Below are 22,838 nucleotides of genomic sequence, written 5' to 3'. Positions count from 1 at the left end.
TATGGGACTGCTTTTATTTTCTGCTTAAATCCACCTGGTATTATATTAAACGAGTAACTTCTGGCAGTGAAAACAACAACACAACAGGCATAGTACTTAGTATGTCAGAGATGGAAACCTTTTATTTATATATTTTCTTAAAAAATAAAAACTATTTAAAATCCTCCAGTTAGACAGCATATTATGAAAGCCTCCATGAAATGTTTTACTGTACTTTTCTGATAAAGTATGCCAAGCATTAATACTAGCGTTTGATTTTTTTCCTTTTAATTTTAACACCTAATACAGTTTCAATTTAAAGGATCACTTGCACAAAAAAATAAACACATTTGGTATAAAAGGTTTATCACTTTAACACCCTTTTTTTAATGACCTGTGCCCTGAATGGCCCCAAAACATATAAAGACTAGTGGTACAATTTTTTTTTTGTTTTAAAGTGTACAAGAGTCTGTTTTTATTTACCAAGTACTCTAGAGGACACCAGCCCAGTGTATACAAGAACCATTTTCTTCAGCCTGCTGAATTCAGTTTCAACAAGAAACAAAGCTATAAAGGCGTCTGGAAAAAAATTCCATTCTCTTAACGTTCTTTCTGCAACACTTATATACACAAAATCCCACATTAACAGCTCTCGAGTACAGAACATGCAGTAGAATGCCAGCTAAATATAAAACCATTCAAAATCTTAAATTTGCTGGAGTTATTTGAAGGCTGAATTGTCGTAGAATGCCCACCGCTTAGAGAAAATGGTTAAGAGAGTACAAATGTCTGCATATGTCTGCCACTGGAACAAAATCCATGGCTAACTGGAAAAAGTATTTATAGCACAACCGCGGTGCATGAATAATTTAAGTACAATATTAAAACACAACTAGCAAAATTAAGAAGTTGACATTTTATGACAGCTAAATCCATCCTCCTTTGACTGGTTGCAAAGAAGCATTCCCCTCCTCTTTCTCCGCAGCGTAGCACGTATTTTTAATTGAAGCGAAGCGAGCAGCACATTTATTTATGCCTATTGCCTCTTCTCTTCATTGCAGCAGTACACTGTGGGCAGTACCATTTTCCCTTTGGCGCTTCTGTCAATCCGACACAGCCGTAATGGAACCACTCGATAGGGCACTGCAAGGCAATCAGAAAGACATACTGATTGGTTCCTAAAAGCGGACACGACAAAACACCAAACGGGCTCTTTTGACACGGTATAGATTTAGGCAGGTATCGGTAGCTTTGCTTTGTTGTACAGAAAGAAAACAGGATTACTGGTTTTAATACCTATTATTTGGAAGTATTTGGAAAAGTACAGAAGCAAAAACTACCTGCCCTCTTTTGGTTAGCTTCAGACGTACAGTGATGTCCCGCTAGACGAAAATAATTCGTTCTGCGCGTATTTTCATCTAGCGGTTTTTTCGTCTAGCGAAGCAGCAATGCAAACCGCAGTTTTCGCTAAACTAGTAGTTCCCCGTCTAAAACCAGTCCCCGTACTCAAAGCAACTACCTATCCTCAGCTACACCATGAAGAGCTGCTGCGGGAAAGAGTAATGCCTTGGTGTTCATGCACATGTGTAATCTTCCTTTGGAACATGGCTCAAAATTCTGCTTTTAAATGGAAAACTGCATAGCTGAGTTTAGTTCTGGGGTAAAGGGGTGGGTTAATAGCTCTTGCACCCTTTTTTAAACGTTTCCATACTTACATCCTGGTTATCACAGCCCACCATTTCACCATAGGACACCTATGAGAGAATATAATATACACAAATTAAGCAAGCATTAATGTACTCCATGACCAGATTATTTTTCACATCAAAGTTATTGTTGCAAGGCCCTAAGGGGAATACTATGCCAAACTTGTACATGTTGGAAACATTCATGTTATGCATTCGCTTTTCCATTTTTGCATTATTTTAGACTCCCTTAAGACATCCAAGGAGGGTGTGATTTACTAGTTGATAAAATGCAAGCAAGGCATCAGTTTTACACTTGTTTTGGCAATCATGTCAGTAAATGCAAGATAAATACAATATTTTTTTTAACAAAAGATTAGGACGGCATGATCTTTATTAAAAAAAAAAACCCAAAACTTTAAAGCATAGGGAGGTAAAGTCACTTTCATTATTTTCACAGCTTGAACATTCTATGTAGAATATCTGCCTTTCATTTTAACTGAAATGTTGCATCGTGTGTTTTCAGGTGAAAATCTAAAAAACCCTAATCTGTAAGCATGGCTGTGCTCACCTGCCTTAGGTGAAATTAGCATTGAACAGTATACATTGGTACCTCAAGTTACAAATGCCTCAGGTTACAAACACTTCAAGTTACAAACTCCGCTAACCTGAAAGAGTTACCTTGAGTTGAGAACTTTGCCCCAGGATGAGAACGGAAATCGTGTGCCGGCGGTGCAGTGGCAGCAAGAGGCCGCATTAGCGAAAGCACGCCTTTAGTTAAGGAACAGTTTCAGGTTAAGAACGGACCTCCGGAACCAATTAAGTTTGTAACTAGAGGTACCACTGTATGTACAAACAGTCCTGATTTCAGGGTGGTTTGCTCTCAGGAGAGGACCCTTCTGTGACCTAATCCAAAGGATGATCCAAGCTGGACTACATTGCTGCAGAGTAAACCTGACTTTCAGAAAAGGGTTAGTAACTACACTCTTCCTTTTCCTATAAGCAAGTCACCAAGAGAGATCAATACTGAAGAGCTCAGTGCACATAAAAGAATGGCTGAATAATGAAGCAACAGTAATACTAAAGTTTAAACAGCTGACTCCATTACCCGAGTCATTACCTAAGCAGTTCTGCGTTACTACCCCCCAAATTAAGTAGTTATTCTAAAAGCATTAAAATGTCTTCCATTATGTTTAGACTTTTTTTACAAAAAGGATTGTTGTAAAAAGCTGCAATGGCCCCCAGCCGGCGCGGTGCCGGGTAGAACTACTGCAAGCTCTCACCATGGGAGCTGAGATGCTTTCACCTCAGCACCTTGTGGGCTGTGGCCAATACAGCTGGCCCTCAGCTGGGGGGCGAAAAGGCTCCTGCCCCCACCTGAGTGAGCCCCAAGTCCCCCGTTGCTTGCACACCCAGCAGGGGACCCGGGACTCCTTGGCCAGGCTCTGCTGGGGGCAGGAGAGCTCCTGCCCCCAGTGGAGCCAGATCCAGTGTCCCTACCACTTACTCTCGAGCAGCAAGGACCTTGCAGCTCCTTGGCCAGGCTGCGTCCGCCTTCGCTGGCATGGGGGGTGGGTGAGCTACCTTGCCTGCTCGCCCCCTACTCCCCAAAGGCGGACCAGGCAGCCGTAGCCAAGCACATGCAGCCTGTTAGGCATCAAATAGCCCCTACACCGCCTAGGCGCAGCACACCATCCCAGACAAAGGCAGCCAGGTGGTAGCCAAGCAAGGCTGCAGCCCCGATCCCGTTCCTACTCGAGTGCAAGCAGGAGAGGGGGTGGGGCTTTCTGAGCTTGGAGGGAGCACTTTAATGGAACCTGTGAGCCGCTCCTGTGAGCCACTGGCGGGTCTGGGGCTCCATAAAACTGCTTTGCTGATGGGAGGACAGCAGCGTGTTCCTCGGCCAAGTGGTTTAAAGAAGAGGAGGGAGGTACAAGCTGTATCAGCACCTCGCCAATTCAGCTTGATTCTCCCTCTGCTGGGGGAAGAGTGCAATGGTGGTTTCACCAGCGGCATAATGCTGCCGCTCCTGGCTGGTTTGTTTCTCCCTCGGCGCGCTGGAGGCAGAAGGACTCAAGAGCGGCGACGGTTTCACCAGCGATATACTGCTGAGTGAAGTTGTCATCGTGGTCTCCCCCTACATACTGGTCCTGGCTGGGCGATATATTGATATATCGCCCAGTGCTACCCCCCACCCTTAATTCTTGTCTCATTGTATTGTAAGTCTGAAGCTGGGCCTATCTTTTGTTTTCGATATTTGTACACTGCTAAGATTTTGTAACCATTTTATACACGTTATCACTTCCAGAGAAAATGCTTTAACGCTCCCCATAAATATTGACCTTTGGGTGTTATTATGTGGAAAAGGAAATGTCAAGGCTTCCTCACTATACAAATGCTGCAGTGACAAAAGCAAAGTTTCATGGTCAGAAATGTTATATAAATTTACACAATGTTTTGTGCATGGCACACTTTTAATTGAAAAACTTGCAGGTACTGGGGCAATGAATGGGAAGGAGGACACAAATAATGCAAGAGCTGTAGATGCACCAAGTTATAAGGAAGTGGCTGGGAATCATGAGTAACAGAAAGGGAAACACAGGGCAGAAATCAGTACTGAGAACTCCAATCTAAAGCCCTAAAGGTATCTTAGCAGTATCCATGCATTTTCCACAATTTGAATAGAAGCCACAATACTGTGAAAATAAGTTGATTTATAACAAAACTTAGCATTCTGCATATATCAACAGATTCTGATCACAACTGTCTAGCTTTACAGACCAGCCATTATAACGTGCAGTCCAAAGCACTATATTGTCTTTAAAGTACAATCATTGAAAGTTGAATAGTTTATCTCATAGTATCTGTTACCAGATGTGGTCTATTCTCGGTAAATGAACCAAGATCAACGAGCCAACTAAACTATCGTATAAAAACTGAAACTTTCTACCAGGTATTCTGCATAACATCGTATTTTAACAAAATATACCTGATTACAAATGCAGTAACGTGGCTCATTTGGATCATAGGTCCAATCAACTTGGCTATTAGATTCAGACTCTGGTATTGCTGCTGTTTGTTGAGACAGTTCCTGTGCTAGAGCCGAGGATGAGGAACAAGATGACAAGGAGGAAGACGAGGAAGATGACGACGATTGTTGATTTGAAGATTTGTTATTGTTTCTGAAAAATAAAAATATATTCAGTGTGTTCTCCCTTTACTTTCTATCAAGTTGTGTGTGTAATTTGAAACAAGAAAGATACTACAGCAGAAGTTCATAGTTAAGCTGTTGGACAATAATATATATTTGATGTAAACATTAAAAAAACAAAAAACCTTAAATTGACAAAATATGAGGATTTTTTAGATTAGAAACAGTACAAGCAAGTGTTCCTGCCCTGAAAGACGGCAACAACTTTAGTATTACATTATTTAGCTTAATTAAAGTAGTAGACATGCTTTTTCTGCACTGGCTCATCATGTTCTTCCTTTTACTGTTTCAACAGTACTGAGGGTTTATACACAGGGTAAATTCACATTTCATAACCACAGTGGGGCATCAGTACTATTCCGGACCTTGTTGATTTTCTATGGCACTTTTATCCTGTGTTTTTAAGTTCTATAAATCAATGTGTGGGTGACTACTTTTATATATTTTTGATTTAGCATTTCTTCTAGCATTCAAGAGCGCGTAGCCATGCTTCAGTAAGAGTCAAAGAGAGAAAGAAGTGGCTGGGTCAACTGACATATGGAAGGAAAAGGAAGAAACTATCACCAGGGTAATTATGTATACTTCTATTCTTAGTACAGGTCTTATGTTACTAAGAACCTGTTAACAATTGACTGTTGTGTATGTATGATGACATCTGTGCATAAAAACATGAGGGCATACATTTAAACTTTTTTAATGTAGAGTATGAATCATCTCAAAGGATCAGGGAATGAAACAAAATGAGGCCACCAGTTCAAAATTCTGGGTTTCTATTAAAAACTGTGAACGCTACTAATTCTTCAAATTCTTAAGTAAGCCCAGCCGAAGGGAAGCAATCATTTTTCATGAACCTACTTGCTTTTTCGACCACTCCGTGAATCTGTGGTGGTTGAACTCAAAGTCTGAGATAATGTAGATGCCAAGGCGGATGATGAGTACCCAGTGGTATCCCGGGATAATGAAAATTCTCTTCCAAGTTGGAAGTCATTGTTCTTAAAGGCTTCATAACTCGCTTTTAGGCTAGACGTTCTCCTTCCTTCCTTCATCTAAAAGAAAAGCATCCATATTAATATATTACACCGTTGCTGGTAAACATTTAAAGCATGCTTTGAACTATCTGTGGCATGGAATTTAAAAGAGTAGACTCACATTTCCAACACTTACAAGAAATTATAGCTTGATTGTAATTACCCACATGCTCTAAGAAACCAAGCTGGGTATTGTCTTGCACCCTATTTCAATGTGACTTACGCTTAAGTAAGTGTGCACAGGACTGAGGCTGAATGCTGCAATTCTAAAGCCATTTATCTTGGAGTAAATCCTACTGAACTCAGCAGAGCATACTTCTGTACAAGTACGCAAAAGAGCACACTGCAAACCTTATTAAACACGTGCAAGTTCAATATGCTGGGACGTTTTTAGAATGCACAATGTAAAAACAACTGCCTCCTTTTCAGTATAAACTAGTGCCATAAAAATTCAGTTTACAGGATGCAACATCGCTGAAAATCTATGGATTTTAGACCCGATACCAATCTAAACTAAATAAAAGTTGTCCAATTCAGACTGCAGGTACTTTAAACAATGTATTTTGAATTCCTTACCTGTGCTGTGGCTTGCACTGCCTGAGCTGCTGCCATGGTAATAGCACCAGCTCCAGCTCCTGAAGATAATGAGCCCAGGTTATACGATGCCAATGGCTGAGAAGAATTTGCATTATATGCACTGTTGGATGAGGATGATGAATTACTGTTTCGACACCCTTGATGAACAAAGGGAACATATTTATATAGTCCAAAGTGAAAACTAAAAGTAGATTTAAATTTCAGAAAGCTGAGTATCAGCCGTGTCTACCAGTGAAAGTCAGCCACTTAGTTAATGGACAAAAAGACTAACAGGATGTAAAACAACCTGGCACTGCTCTACTCTTCAGGCGTTCCTATCTTTGTTTGCTCTCTTGCCCCAGGACTAATGTGTAAAAAGCCTTAACCAACTTGGGCCCCAAATATCTAAAGACTGCCTCCATCCCTACTTCTTTGGTGTTACAAGATCAGAAGTGGAGTTTCTATGGAACTTTCTCCTGACAAGGTGCACCTGGTATCTTCGTTATACAGTTTCCATTAAATGCTGAAAACACACCACTCCACCCTGCCCTTTTGTGGGACCTTCCTCTTCTGGTTGTTGTTGTTGTTTTTTTTAATCCAGCAGTGGGGAACTTTTTATGGCAAGAGAGACAGATCTTTATCTCCCCCAACCTGATGGGCAATGCTGACTAGTGTGCGAAGCTGGTAAATGTGGCCTGGAGGATGGAAAAAGGCAATGGAAGGATGGGTGAGGAAAGTAGATAGCGAGAGAAGGTAGTGACTAAGAATAAATAACTGAGAAGAGGTGGATGAAGGAGTGGGAACACAGGATCCAAATTCCCCCCCTCCACCTTCCAAGAGTAGTTCTTCTCCACAGTAAGCTCTCTCAGCTAAATTTATCACCCTCACCACTCCTGAGATGGGCAGGATACAGGGAGGAAGTATTTACAATTGGGGACTGAATGAATCTTGCCACTTCCATCCTCTGAGCCCAATGCAAGCTTGGGGAAAGGTGAGTGATCCCCACCTCACCCTGCAAAAACAAAGAAACGCCATCACAAGGACTAGAAAGCTGCTGTTGCAAACATGGGTGGTAAGATGAAAGGAGGGATAAATCCCTTGTCCTTGGCCTTGCTTCTGTCCTCCACCAGTAACAATTTTATTAGGGATCCACATACAGGAGTCTTACAACCGCAGCCCTGTTTAAAAATAGATTGTACCTGCCTCTCTGAAAAACAGCCGGCGGGAGCAATCCCATTAATAGGTCAAGAAAGAGATTATCCTCTATTTGTATGCTTAAAACTTCACTTACACCTGACATTGTAATTACCTGGTGCATTTTCTTTAGAGGCATCTGAAGTGAGAGTTGACAGAAGAGCTTCAGACTTAAACTTCTTTTCAGGGACATGATCTGCCGCTGTGTGGTGAGATGAGGGATTATGCTTCCGTTCTATACGAACAAACAAAACACACTATTAATCCAAAAGTCAAACTTGACGTTTTGTGCAGAAGGAAAAAACCAAGCACACACACACAAATAAATCATGAAAAGCACTATCACATTTCAGTCCAACTCTTTTCCACAGATATGGTACACCAAACCTTTTGGACCATTGAACACATGTTGAATTTTGTGTGAATGCTGTGGGTGCACATGGCATAATACAAAAATTTGAGAGAGATCACAGTCATGGCAAAGCTTTGTCCATATTATATTTCTATACTTGAAAAGCACAACCTGCTGAATTTCTGCCTGTTGTACTGGTCTTCTTCACACCAAAACAAAAGCAAAGGTTGCAGCGTTCAACTTACTTTCTACTGGGGTGTGTGAATGAGCGTGATGATTGTTCAGTGGCTGCGATGGTGTATCCAGTTCCAAAGAACCTATTGGAAAGAGTATTTAAGAATGAAATATAGTTATGACAACTTTGAAAGTTTCGTTATCTCACACCATCCATAGAATACCGCACATTGCATTTTCATCAGAAGAAGCTAGCGCTATGAAATTAACCAGAGAGGTTTTTGTTCTCTATCCTGGTTTGCCACATTAATTTGCCACATTCAAGCCAATAGCCTCTTGAGTTCTGAAGAGAACAACCCTATCGCAAGGGCTTTTCAGGTCCAAAATCCACATTCCTTCCGGGTGCTGCATGCCATTGGTGGACTGTGACACAGAGGCAAAAGTGGTGCAGCAACGGATGTGATGCTTTACATCTGTACAACATTCCAGCCACACAAAGGTCACACACGCTTCTTTCAAACCAGACAAGCAAGGGAACGATCACAGTTCAAGGACACACCAGGAGAAACACTCAAGAGCACGGAGCAGGACTGATGAGGGGTGTGACCTGTGCAGAGGGAGAGGGAAAGCCACATATGGCTCCAAAGCCTGAGGTTTTTACACTCTGTCCTACCAATATGAATGCACAGAGAAGCAACAGATAAGACTTTCTTCAGGACCCAAGACTATTTTAATTCTTGATGCACATGGATAAGATAAACTTTAAAGATGTCTTGCAATGAAGCTTCAAATGGGTATCCTGTTAAATGTTCAGGAAAAAAGCAGCATATAGCATCTATTAGAGCATAGATCTCTTGCTCATGTTACTGTGATGGGGCCCCAAGAAAAAAATCTGAGCCAGTTTTTTTAGTTATGATTCATTTTAACAAATTAGAAACAAAAGGAAACCCTTTATTGCTACAGTAGCAACAGTGTGTGATGTTATATGCTGGCAAAATTATAATGACTGGAGAAGGCCACCAAGCATACTTACGCCTTTCCAATATTTCTGTAATCCCAGCATTATCCGCCTCAAGTTCCATTTTAAATTTTGCTAATTCCTGGTCCAATTTTCTCAAGTGGCGGTCTACCTGATTTAAGAACATATGTTTTTCGAGATGTCAGGCTATTTTTCATCCAGTTTATTACTTCACACAATCAAAAAATAATATGAAGTGTGGCAAACACCAATACTGTATTTTAAAATCACAAATGAGAATCTGTATAAAAGGATCCCTGGACATGAAAACATTAAGCTGAAGAAAACTCTAACAATGAAATCCTATACAGCTCTAATCAGAAATCAGTCTTGTTGAGTTCAGTGAGGCTTACTCTAAAGTTTATACTGTATACTGAGAAAAACTATTGAACAGTAAGCTACAGTCATACCTCTGGTTGTGTAGTGCTGAGAATATTTAATCAATCATGTACATGTCAAAAACCTTTTCCTATTAACAAAAAATATAAAATAAGATAGTGTAAGGCCTTCAGAGCACTGTGCTACAGAAACCTTCTAGTATATTTTGCACCCAAATGCCTCCAACATATGGCTGGAATTAAAACCCTACATAAGTAGCGTTCCACCTATCACATTTATTCAAATGTAATGCTCACCTTTTTTGGCCAAATTATGTCGCGAAAATTAGGGTGTGCATTAGATTTGATGCCACATTTACATTCTCCAGCAAATACTTCTTTGGTTTCAAGGTTTTGAAAATTGGGGTGTGCATTAGATCCGATGGCGCATCTGATTCACGTAAATACGGTAGTTTGACACCCCAAGAAAATTTTGAACTGGTTTCCACAAACCAGTGTTACCATCCCCTCTTGAAATTGTTAAAAGAGATTAGATGAAAGAGTGCCAATTACAGACTCACAAATCCCACTATTTTGCACTCAAGGCTTTGAGAATGCCTAAGGCAGTATTGGGGAGTATCCGGCCCACAGGCCAAACTTGGCTCGCATTTGGTCTGCAAGGCTCCTTCTCCCAAACCATGCCCACACCTGTCACACACACAGCTGCCAATGCACAATCAGGAGACTCTAGTGCACTCTGGACTGTGCACTGGCAAAGGAAAACTGGTAAACCCAAAGCCTTCTGGACTGGATACACAAGGGAGTTTCCCATGCATAACTTTCTCATGCACCAGATGTTTGCAGAAAGCAAGATTCATCTCTACTGCCATCAGCCGAGAGGTGGTGAAGAAACGCTTGCGTCACAGTACTAAGAGTGCAATCCTAATCCCACAACACTGAGCAGGGCGGGTGGTGGGGAGGACGCAGTTTAGGACGGTGAGTAGGTGTCTCTCTGCCAGCCTCTGCTGGTAGATAGCATTGCTAGAGGGGCTGTGCCACAACCAAGGCCTCAGCTGCATTCCAGGGAGCAGAAAACTACCACCAGCAATTTTTCAGCTAGCGGGGCATTTTAGGGGCAGAGCACTGGTGGCTTTAGAGCCACTGGATTCAAAATCCTGCAGATGCCCTGGACCTAACTATCAGGCCCCTCAGCTATTTCAGCCTGGAGCTGGTATAGAGAAAAGGAAGACCAGTCTCCAACCACCTCCTGCCCTGGCTAGCATGAGATGTCATGATTTGCACTGGTGCATCTGCCATTCTACTCCTTCCCAGCTCCACTTAGGATTGCTCTGCAAATGCCTTCATGGATTCGTATATGAAACTGCTTTTGCATGTAATAATTTTTTATTATTTCAGCCCTTAAAACGTTTAAGTGTATATAGAAGTCAGTTAGCCCAAGGTTTTTTTAAAAAAAAGCTATAAGCAGAAAAATGCATTACAGTGGTACCTCGGAAGTCGAATGGAATCAGTTCCGGAAGTCCGTTAGACTTCCAAAATGTTCCAAAACCAAGCCGCAGCTTCTGATTGGCTGCAGGAGGCTCCCGCAGCCAATTGGAAGCTGCAGAAGCAGAGTCAGATGTTCAGGTTCCAAAGAATGTTTGCAAACCAGAACACTCACTTCTGGGTTTGTGGCGTTCGGGAGCCAAAACGTTAAGACTCGCAAGGCATTCGGGATCCAAGGTACGACTGTATTATTTATTATTATTATTTATTAAATTTGTATACCGCCCCATACCCGCAGGTCTCAGGGCAGTACACAGGATATAATCACAACATAAATACACAAAATACACAATCAAAATTAAAACAACCCAATAACCCCCCAAACACATTTTAGAAGTGTTTCAGTTATAAATATTCACACATGCAAAAATGTTATAAGAAGTGTTAAGAATGAATGTTAACGTTTTAAAAGTCTGCAAATTAAAAGTCCAGTTGCCGAGTTCGTTATTTTACTTACTAAGTCATAAATCTGATTGGCCAGCTGTACTTTTTCATCTGCGTCTTCTAGGGCTTTATAGTAATCCTGTTTGGGGGAAAAGAATAAAAGAGTGTGAGAAATCATTTTTAGTACTGCAAAATAATAATGAACTTGGATGACGAATAATATATGAAAATAAAGAACTCTGAAGATAAACAAAGTTCACAAGTTCTTGAAAAATCAGTTTCAAGAAAGGATAAATGAAATGCAGGAGACTGTTTGTTTTGGCCATTTGGTCAAACATTTGTATGTTTATGATTTAACAATGTCGCTGAATACTGAGTTATTAAAATGACAGTTGAGAACATTATCTGATTTTATGGTTTAATATTATTCTTTAGCTCACCACATTCCCCTATTTTGAAACTTAAGAGAAATTCAATATACAGTACAATACCAGTATTTCCCCAGAATAACAAAACATAAGAATGGAAATTAAAAACTATTTTATGTGTATCAAAAATAATAGCCATACCTGGGGACCAGAGGGTTTTTCTTTTGGGGAGGGGTGAGACAGCTCAATGCTTATTGTCCTTGAAGACTGAGACATTTAGAGTATGGGCCATAGCTCAGTTGTTAGAGCCTCTGCTTTCCATGCAGAAGGTCACAGGTTCTATCCTTGGCATCTCCAGGTAAGGCTGAGAATATCTCTTGCCTGAAATCCTGTAGAGCTGCTGCTACCAGTCAGTGCAGACAATACTGAGCTAGATGGATCAATTGTCTGACTTGGTATAAAGCTTAGTTCTTATCAGACTAAAGGATGTTGCTCATACTTGGGACATATTTTATTTCAAACCCGATCAAGTATTCTTTGCAGCTATTTCTTTTCGTATCTTGATACTAAAGGCTATTGATACCAATATTCCAAATAAACAGTACAACCAACATAATTTTAAGCCTGATTGCACAGCCTACTAAAATAAAAAGGTACATTTATTTCTTTAGCACTACGTACAAGTCACTTGTCAATTTTCAGGCAAAGCAAGAAATCGGCTCTGAAGAAAAACCTCAAGCTGTGCTTTCCATTTTTACAGAACGGGAGCCACAGTCTTCTATGAATTCATAGTTTTTTAAATCTCTGAGTAGATTGTTTGTGTGAGACTTGTAGTAGCATCAGAACTGATTGAATAGCCTAGTTTGGGGTGTTTTGTTTTTGTTTTATTTCTTTCGGCCAGGTATTACCTTACTCCTACCTTTTTAATTGATGTCATTTGTTCTTCTCTCCATTCTGGCTTGTTTTTCTTTGCATTCATAAAGAACTCATTTACTCTTTGTTCCAGTTGATCCATTGCATCTTAAAACACACAGGACATTAATGTACATTCATTTGTCTTGTATAATTATACGATGGTTTGCAACTGTGTAGCAGAAGTAAAAGGCAGCTTACATGTGCATGTAAGCGTCTGACAAGAGATCTACAGTAATTCATTGATCCCCTTTAAGTTTTGATAGCAAAAGGTTAAAAAAAAGGTAAAGGACCCCATGGCAGTTAAGTCCAGTCAAAGGCGACTATGGGGTTGTGGTGCTCATCTCGCTTCGGGCCAAGGGAACCAGAGTTTGACCATACCGACAGCTTTCCGGGTCATGTGGCCAGCATGACTAAACCGCTTCTGGCGCAACAGGGAAGCCAGAGTGCCCAGAAACGCCGTTTACCCTCCTACCACAGCGGCACCTATTTATCTACTTGTGCAAGTAGATTGCAACTGGCAAGCCCAATAAGCTCTGTGATTTAGCGCAGCGTACTGAGGCATGTGACCATTACCCACTCCTTCCTGCCCTATAAAGCCCTGTGATGTTCTTTATGATAACAAGTTTCCCCACCCCCAAAGTCCCACGATCAGGACACGTAATAGTTGGGTTTGCATTCGAATCTAAAAGCCATTCCACGAAATGGAAATTATTCCGTCTATAAATCCTGGAGCTGTTCAGTAGGATAAGTCTCCCCACCCCCAATAAATGATTAAAGATTTTCCTTTAATCACTTTCACTTTCACCCCCACCCCCACCCCCCACCCCCGCTTCCTTGGAATAAAGCCCGGCTGACATCGATGGGAAGAAAACCCCAATTCCATTGTACGGGGTTTCGCGCGCAGAGCGGGCGGGCGCTTGGGAGCTCGCCGACTTCCTATTCGGCGGCTGGCGCGTCGCTCACACCCAGCGGCTCCTCCTCCTCCTCCTCCGTGGCGCGCGAGGGGGGCGGGGCTGACTCACGTACTCTGCACCTGCAGGTCCATCTCGCGCATCTCGGTGAACCTGTCGCGGAGGTCCATGGGAAGTTGTTCGATCACTGGCGGGAGGGGGGCGGAGAGAAGGAGCGAGTTAGCTGACACGGAGGGCGGGAGGAGTGGTGGGCGGAGCCTCCGCCTCGCGCTCCGTCCTCCCTCCCCCCTCCCCTCGGGCCTGGCGCCCCCCCTCCCTCTACACACACACACACAAATGCGCGCGCGCCGCGGAGACTCACTTTCGAGATAGTCCTCTAGGTACAGCATGGCGGCGTCGGCAGCGAGGCCCGCTCTGAGGGGGGCTCCGTTATTCCTGAGGCGGCGGGCGACCGATCAGGGGGGGCTGAGGGGGGGCAAAAAAAAAAAAACGCCGCCTCGTACCTTCCAATATGGCGCCGGCACCGCCAACAACACCAGCCGCTCGACTCAGCGAAAACAACATTGGCGGCGGGCGGCGCTCGCGTCGGCCAAGCCGCGATTGGCTGCCGGCGCCGCTGACGCAAGGCTCGCGCGGCTCTCCCCGCGCTGTGCTTCCTGGGGGATGTAGTCTCGAGGCGGGGAGGTCGGGAAGCACACCGGGACTACGTATCCCACTATGCACCGCTACTGTTGTGGCGCAGGGACGCGTGCGCTGGGCTTTATCCGCGCTGCGAATGAGAGCTTGCCTTTGGTATTGTTGTTGTTATTATTATTATTATACCAAAGGCAAGCTCATATTAGCTGCATGGATAATAATAATAATCAATAATCAATTTATATCCATAGCTGTCAAGTTTCGGATTTGAAAATAAGGGATCACATGGAGTAACACATGACTGGAAAGGTTTGCAGTTCCACAAACAGGTGTGCACTGCCTCGAAATAAAAAGAAGTGAACAAAAGAGGGCTCACTAGGGGAGCATTGCTGCAAAAAATGTCAACTTTGTAACCAGAGGTTCAACTGAATAGAATCTGAATCACATGCACCACAAGGCCTATGCAGCCTCAACTTAAGGTGGCTTTTTACAGGCCCCAGCTGACTGGACAACCTGGCCTTTGGAAAGGCCATATAGACAGATACCTTTAGCTTCTGCACCCCTCCTTTGCACACCTGTCAACACAACCACATAGGCATTTTCCACAACAGCTCCGCAGCACAAATCCCTTTTGCAGGCAGGCACCTGTGCGCAAGAAATACGCTCCGCTCCCCACAGCGGACCCATGCTCCCTCGCCCTCTCGAATTTCCCCTCTGCAAGCTGCATCCATGGATAGAACATCGCACCTAAATATTTCCATTCTGCACAACGCGCAGCATTTGCACGACCCCCTCCTGACAGCACCACAAACGGAGGGATAATTCCCACACACAGCTTGATGGGCACATGTGCAAACCTCCCCCCCCCATATGTGTGTGTGTGTGTGTGTGTGTATACACACACACACACACACACACACACATATATATATATCAGATCTGCATCAGAGGGAATGGCACATGCCTCTTTGTCAATTTGAGCATAGTTGCGTTCCGTGGGCAACAACGTACGGGAATAGAATAGAAAGAGATGGGCAGGCCGCTGATCCAAGGTGTAAAAAGGAGAAAGAGAAAGTGCTCCGTTCTAAAGCCGAGCCGGCTCCTCTCCAAACCCCGCCAGGTAAAGGAAGGTTGCTTAGGCAATAACTCTCGCCCAATCGCTCAGACTTTCCCGTCGGTGGCTCCACGAGAGGCAGCCGCCAGCTGCGCAAGTACTTGCCACGCATGCTCGGCAGGAACAGCAAGACCGGGCTTCTGTCGGGTCTTAGAGACCACGGCTGCCCCGCCAGCATCCCTGGTGATCTGGGCGCAATGCGATGCCACATTTCTTACGAAACCTCCCAAATTTTTCAGATTCTTTTAGGGAGAGCCTAAAATTGTTGAACTTTTTTTTTAAAAAAGCAAACCACCAAAATTGATAAGGTTTTCATGGGTTTTAGATGAAGATAGGCCCTAGGCATAAAATAAACACTGAAAAACTTTTGCAATAACTGAACTTTGTAAACCTCTTTACCCCTCCGCCTGGGCAGGCCGCAGGCCTGGGCATGCTGGGTCGTCCTCTTTTATACCTGCTGGGATTGACAAGTCATCTGACCCTCTTGTATACAAGTCATGCTGATTTAAGAATGCTGCTGACAAAAATTAAGAAATTGATAAATTGATAGCAGTGCACCAGGCTCATGCTTCTCTCTGGGATCTTTTTTTAATGATGTTCCTGATCTTTATTTCAATATTTTCCTTCGTTATCTTAATTTTCTGTGTGTAATGCAAATGCTACCACGGTTGATTTTAAGAAATAATTTTATAATTTCACGCTTCAAGGTGTCTTATTTACAACATCATCTTCCTTTGCTATGCTGTAGGACGTTGGCAGAAATATAGATACATGAAAGAACGCAAATTTGTCACTGCATCTTTCTAATAATTTTTTTTCCTGAAAAGGGGGTGAGGTAGGCCAAATAAGTTTGGGAACCTGCCTCTTCACAAGGATGCTTCTCGAGGTGATCCAGATACTGCAGTTGGTTCAAAATATTGCTACAATATTTATATAAACATAGGTGATTAGAAAACCATTTCAAAACGCATCATAGCAATGGAATTATGAGCCGGGTCCATAATGCAGTCAACAGAAATGACAGTCTCACATGGAAACAAAGGATCATCTCAAAAGGAGAGGGGAAATGAGGGGAAATGCTCATATAATCATTTGTTTCAGGCAATCACCTTTCATTCCTGGTGCATTGCAAACTAATGCAATGTATTTCTATATTTTGCCGCGCTATTTCTGGAAGCCAGTGTGTGGCCTCAGATAATTTATTCGAATAGTGAGTGAGAGAACGGAGATGCCATTTGTCTTGGGGTTTCAGTTCCTCTCTGACTCAAGCAATTATATCTTCATCTCTGCGTTAACTTCATCTGCCACCGAGTCCGTTGTCGTAATTACTTGCAGATTTCAGCTGCGAGGATGTTGGACGACCATTGTTTAGATGTTAGCCAGCAAGGCTGGGAAATTTAATGACTGTCAAAAGTGGTAAGCACTGGCAAAGAAACTTGAACTTCTTATTGGGAGACCTCCCACGCTGAGCTGTGTCACTTTTCTAGTAAGACAGAATCCAAAAATTGCCACAAGACACTGTGCTCGTGTGGGCTGTAATCCTATACAAATACATTGTGAGTAAAAACAAAAACAAAAAAACAAAACCACTCTTGAATTTAGTGGAAATTGTATTTGAGAAAACATGCCCAGGAGGACTGAGCTGTTTACAACTGCTTATCAACATATATTTTCTACCTATTGACCCAGGTGCTCTTAACCTTGGATTCTTGTGAATTTGAAATTTGACTTTTCCAAATATAGGATTAAAAAGGAAATAATAAAAAATGATTGGGGCAGGCTTCTTGCAAGGAAAGCAATCAATCCTAAATGCATAGAAAGAAACCTTCCTTTACACATATCTCCAGTGGAACAGATATCTGTGGTGTATTCACCATCCTCTCTGTTTCTGTTTTACTGCCTTTCCTCTCCTTCGTCCTGCAAAGATTGGCAGATCCACGTCGTACATGTAAAGCACACCCAACATACAATTAAAGCACATAACGTTCCCCAAAGAATCCTGGGAATTGTAGCCCCCCCTCACATTGTCATTATTCCCAGCTCCCTTAACAAACTACATTTCCCAGAAAATTCCTTGAGGAATGTGTGCTGGATGTGCTTTGAATGTGTGTCGGGTGTGCTTTGAAAACAGGGTGTGGATCTGGTGCATTAGTTCTCGAGTGTACAATTCACTTCAGGTTTAATTTTATTTTTTTTAAAGGTTGCAACTAGATCTATATGGCCAAGGGGGCTTGGGGTTCTTGTTTCTAAAACAGCAGTCCTCCTCTCCCACTTTGCTGTAGCAGCAAATGTCCGAAAGCCATTCAAAAACAACAACACCCTATTTGTTTTGGATCCATATTTAATCGTATTCAGAGTAAACCAAATTAAACCAGGGCGTTTTAAACCAGGAGCATACTCCGAGTGTGACTAAACCTGGTTACAACTCTTTGTATTTTATTTTTCGTAAAAGTTGTACTTTTTTAAACGCAAGTTGTAAGAGTTTTCAACATTTTTCTTACTATATTTTGAAAGTATATGTAGAATTACATTCTTAAGAGTGTCTGGGGAAACCCAGCCAGATGGAGACGGTATAAATATTATTATTATTATTATTATTATTATTATTATTATTATTATTATTACTACTACTACTACTACTACAAAAACGTTATGAGCGTATACACATACACAAGCAGCAAACAAATCTAAACAAGTTCTCTTTGACTACTGACAACTTCTAATTCTGTTGATAAATTGTCCTTGGGAGGCAAATAAATTTATAACAACATCAAGGCTTGTTCATTTATCATTGTCATGGGGGAATCTAGATTGACAGTATCCTTTAAACGGTTCCCACTCTTTAACAGATGGATAAATTTCATTTAAATTGCTTATACAAATCAACCATAATGGAAATTGTATTCATCCCCACCACAAACCAAACCTATCTTCCAATATTTTACTTCCCTTCCAATATTTTGTTTGTAACTGTTATGTACTGAGTTGAATAGGATCCAAAATGCAGCAGTCTGATTGGTCCTAGAACATAGGATTGAGATTGCAGCAGTCTGATTGGTCCCAGAACAATAGGATTGAGATTGCAGCAGTCTGATTGGTCCGCAGGAGCCACCCAATCCAGCTCCAGGTGGAAGTGAATCCGCAACCCGATTGGCATACAGGAGTATCCCGGAATTAGCCAATCACGTGGGGCCCATTTTGTAAATAGTGTATATAAAGCAAACGTTTTGGGGAAACTGCATTTCTCACTACTATGAGCTAAATAAAGAGCATGAAATTCACACTTGACTCCGAGTATATTTCAGTAACGATATTTGCCTTTGCTGCCGTTTCGAAATGTGAGGTGCTGTTGTCCAAAACAATTTTTTTTTCGTCCAAAAGCACTGCACATAATCTTCTGGTTCTCATGACAGTTATATGCATCTGCTGGGCATCGTCACAGATTGGTTTGCGTCCTGCATTAAGGAAGGATGGACTTCAGAGGTTCATAATATATAGGTCTTTCAAACACAGTAGGAGATCAACAATACCAATAGTATTTAGACAAAAAGGACTGGGTGAGAGATGGGTTGGTGGCTTAGGGCCCTGTGTTGGGGGGGCATAGGAGACAACTCCTAGGGGCCGCGGTCCCTTAGGCACCCCAATAAAATATTTGAGGGGGCTGCCTCCCCAAAGTTAATGGGCATTGCCATTCAAATGGGGGGGGGTGCCATGTCATGTGGTCGATAATGTGAGGCAGGGTTTATATGCTGTCACGATGCTCCCCAATATTTTATCCAAGTTGGCAGCCCTGGGGGGGTTGGGTCTTGTGCCAGGCACAACCTGACAATAACAACCAACAGATCCACCTCCCTAGCAAGGCTCACCACCGAAAAGCCAGGGAGCAGGAGAAGGGTCTGCAGCCATTATTATTATTATTATTATTATTATTATTATTATTATTATTATTAATTGAGTTTCTATACCACCCTATTCCCAGAGGTCGCGTGAAGAAGAGGGAAAAGAGAGAGATGAAGATGACAGTCACACAGTGCAATTAACTGCCAGACACTGCACCTTCCTTAGGCTCCTATTTTTTTAACTCTATAACTTGCTCGTTTTCTACTTCCGATATAGTCTATTAAGCAGGAATGGGCCGGATCCCATATGACTGGCTGCAAATAATGAATGGATGAAGACTGTCCGATACCAAGAGTTTGACGACTCTCGTTACAGCGCCGGGTTGAATGGTAAATAAGTAGGGTTCCCCCCCCCCCGTTGCGGATTAGTGTTTTTATTATTGTTGTCGCAAACGGCATTGGATACTGCAATGGATTATATTTGTTATAATTTTTGAGCTGGTACCTTTTGTTTTTTTTTGTTTTTACTGTACTGTTGTATGGTTTGAGGGTGGCCCTTGGCTAAGTGAAGATTTGATTTGAACAGCAGACAAGCAGAACAAATGGCCACCAAGCACAGTAGGGAATCCTCCTTAGTAAGTGCAGCTCGGAGGGCAGGACAAATCAATACCAAAAGCCTGGCAGCACAGAGACGTCCTGTTAAATGGGGGGGGGGGGGGGGAGAGGCTGCTTCTTTTTTTATTTTTTTAAAAATGGCACAGCACTGGCTATGCCCAAACTCTTAGGGGGGGTGTAGAAGGAGAGCCCCCCCTTTGCCTAGCGAGCGTCCCGCTTGCCAGCCCCCTGGGCTCACCTTCTCGTTTTGGCCAGCCTCCCAGGCTTGCCCTCAAACCTTGATTTCCGCTGCCACCACCCTTTACCAATCCAAGTTGTGTACCCAAGAAAGAAACAAAGGGAATTTCAATCCTGTTCCAGGAACACCACTTTTGTCTGCTCTCAAGGAGCCACAAATTAAACCCTCCAACAGTAGTTTGGCTGAGCAGAAAGCACACCAGTTTAGCTAAGCAGTCTTTGGGGTGAACAAAATGTTGTGTCTTGGGGGTTCGTGGAGCAATAAATCCAGAGACACTTCTTCGTGAACAGCTCTTTATTGTAAGGATAGGACAAGACTGGGGAATAGGGGGCAGGGGAAGCTCTATTTATAGACACACTGGTACAGAGAGGAAAGATACATTTAAGCGGGAACCAATAATATTCAACTTTTCCGGCGGGAACCAATCAGGCTGTGGATTGTGCTTGTACTCTTTAAATTGACCAATGACATTACTCCACCCGGCTGACAGAATATCTTAATTAATACACAACACAAAACACAAACCAAGTATTCCTTTAAGTTATTTATTAAAAGAATACCAAAACTAAGACAAAGTCACATAGTTCCCATTACAGCAATTACAAATAATGAAAATAAAAACATTGCATAATATCACTAACTTACAACCAAAGCTTCAAGTTCCATCTCCAAGGCTGGCATGGAAAAAGACATCTTTAGCAGGAATTAGCATGAGAAAGAAAACAGCCTCCAGGCGTCCACCTTAGACAAACCGAACATCCCAGTCTCCCACCCCTGCATGCCGAATTTGACAGGTGAGTTGGACCACACACCTGCCTATTAGCTGACATTACTGTGATGTCAGGTGATGCCACACTTTGATTGTGTGTGGGTTTGAATGTGCGGCATGGGCTGTTTGGAAACCCCATGTCAAACAGCCATGCATGCTCCTTAAGCCTCTAAAGAGAGCCAGTGTGGTGTAGTGGTTAAGAGCGGTAGACTCGTAATCTGGGGAACCGGGTTCGTGTCTCCGCTCCTCCACATGCAGCTGCTGGGTGACCTTGGGCTAGTCACACTTCTTTGAAGTCTCTCAGCCCCACTCACCTCACAGAATGTTTGTTGTGGGGGAGGAAGGGAAAGGAGAATGTTAGCCACTTTGAGACTCCTTCGGGTAGTGAAAAGCGGGATATCAAATCCAAACTCTTCTTCTTCTTCTTCTTCTTCTAAAATCCAGCGGCTGTTAAAAAGAAACCAGAAGCCTTTTTACTGGGCATCCTAGGCCAAGAAATTCCAAAATGTGATAGAACTGTATTTATGTATGACACAACAGCAGCTAGAATTTTGATAGCTAAAAACGGGAAGACAGAGGAATTACCAATGGTTGAAGAATGGCAGATGAAAATGATGGACTATATGGAACTTGCTGAGATGACCGGGAAACTCCGTGATCAGAGGGACGACGCAGTGGGAGAAGAATGGAAGAAATTTAAATATGTATTTGAAAAAATATAGTAAGATTGAAATTTAGAAAGAATATGGAAGAAATATTGGATTGCATAGAATTATGTAAAGCGTTAACGAAATGTGAAATAATGAATTAAGAAAATAATTTAAGAAACAGATAAGATTTTTTGGGAAATATGGTTGGTGCAATGTAAAGAAATTACTAAAGATGAAGGACAATGAACGCAGGATGGGCAGACGTGAGGAAGTCAAGTAACAATGTTAAGGAAAGAAGCAGTCTTTAACAAATAATTTTTCGTTTTTCATTTTTGTACTTTTGTATCTTGTAGTTTGTATAGTTTTTGTATCTGTGGTATGTTTGTAGTTGTTGTATTGGTTTATTTTTATGTCTTTTGTTGATGTTCTTGAAAAAGTTAATAAATACATTTTGGGGGGGGGGGAATCCAGCGGCTGAAATGTACGACTCTGGGGTTGCGGCACTCATCTTGCTTTATTGGCCAAGGGAGCCGGCGTACAGCTTCCGGGTCATGTGGCCAGCATGACTAAGCCACTTCTGGTGAACCAGAGCAGTGCACGGAAACGCCGTTTACCTTCCCGCCAGAGCGGTCCCTATTTATCTACTTGCACTTTGACATGCTTTCAAACTGCTAGGTTGGCAGGAGCTGGGACCGAGCAACGGGAGCTCACCCCGTTGTCGGGTTTCAAACTGCTGACCTTCTGATCAGCAAGCCCTAGGCTCTGTGGTTTAACCCACAGCGCCACCCGCATCCCCAGTGTACAGCTCAGCTCACTTTTAATTTTAAAAATACACAAAACTGAATTTTAAAATTAAAGAGAATGAGGATTGCACTAGGATATGTATGATCCTGTGTCAGGGTAAATAAATTCTGCACCAACAGAATTCTGCAACCCATAAATTTTGACAAATTTCTAATTTATTGCTTTTTTATAGTGATAGGAAGTGTACTAAAACCATATGCCCTGATCAGTACTCAGCAATCTATCTGGCTTTTTAGATTACACAAGAAACGTCCCTTTTAAAAATCTGAAAATCACAAGATGTCATATTCTTTGGATGGTTTTTTTTATGACCATTTTTAAAAATTACTTTTTCCTTAGGGGCTTTTAAATATATATATATTGAATGCCGAGCCCCACCAGGTAGGAGAGAGCATTCCACTTGCATTATCACCTGTGGCCAGCAGAGGGAGCAGACACACTGTCTGCAACAAGCACAGCTAGGACCAAGACTGGACATCACAGCTGGAGAGTATTTGC

At 42.4% G+C, this 22,838-nt stretch overlaps 1 protein-coding gene across 3 annotated transcripts; it reads right to left on the bottom strand.

Annotated features, from left to right (window-relative positions):
* Nucleotides 1-96: 96 nt before the first annotated feature.
* Nucleotides 97-14,226, bottom strand: ING3 (inhibitor of growth family member 3). 3 transcript variants are annotated; one of them, XM_033161920.1, is made up of 12 exons: nt 14,037-14,226; nt 13,791-13,862; nt 12,769-12,869; nt 11,555-11,620; nt 9,233-9,329; nt 8,271-8,342; nt 7,789-7,908; nt 6,480-6,538; nt 5,731-5,921; nt 4,654-4,846; nt 1,695-1,733; nt 97-1,122 (listed from the first exon to the last, which is right to left on the bottom strand). In XM_033161920.1, the coding sequence occupies exons 1-12, from the start codon at nt 14,062-14,064 to the stop codon at nt 1,006-1,008; spliced, it is 1,155 nt and encodes a 384-aa protein (XP_033017811.1). In that variant the 5' UTR covers nt 14,065-14,226; the 3' UTR covers nt 97-1,005. The 3 variants fall into 3 exon arrangements, with proteins under 3 accessions (XP_033017811.1, XP_033017810.1, XP_033017812.1); XM_033161919.1 differs by having other exon boundaries at nt 6,480-6,637; nt 14,037-14,219; XM_033161921.1 differs by lacking the exon at nt 14,037-14,226 and having other exon boundaries at nt 6,480-6,637; nt 13,787-13,862.
* Nucleotides 14,227-22,838: the final 8,612 nt, after the last annotated feature.

The sequence above is a fragment of the Lacerta agilis genome, chromosome 10 (genome assembly GCF_009819535.1).
Source record: "Lacerta agilis isolate rLacAgi1 chromosome 10, rLacAgi1.pri, whole genome shotgun sequence".
NCBI lineage: Eukaryota > Metazoa > Chordata > Lepidosauria > Squamata > Lacertidae > Lacerta > Lacerta agilis.
This window is presented reverse-complemented; position numbering and strand designations above follow the sequence as displayed.

Bases quoted from the DNA above. Each gene is read 5' to 3' on its own strand.
- ING3 (XM_033161919.1), bottom strand. From the start codon at position 14,064: ATGCTGTACCTAGAGGACTATCTCGAAA. The intron at 13,863-14,036 runs GTGAGTCTCCGC...CCCTCCCGCCAG, and splicing joins CCTAGAGGACTATCTCGAAA to TGATCGAACAACTTCCCATG. The intron at 1,123-1,694 runs GTAAGTATGGAA...ATTGCCTTGCAG, and splicing joins TGGGCTGTGATAACCAGGAT to TGCCCTATCGAGTGGTTCCA.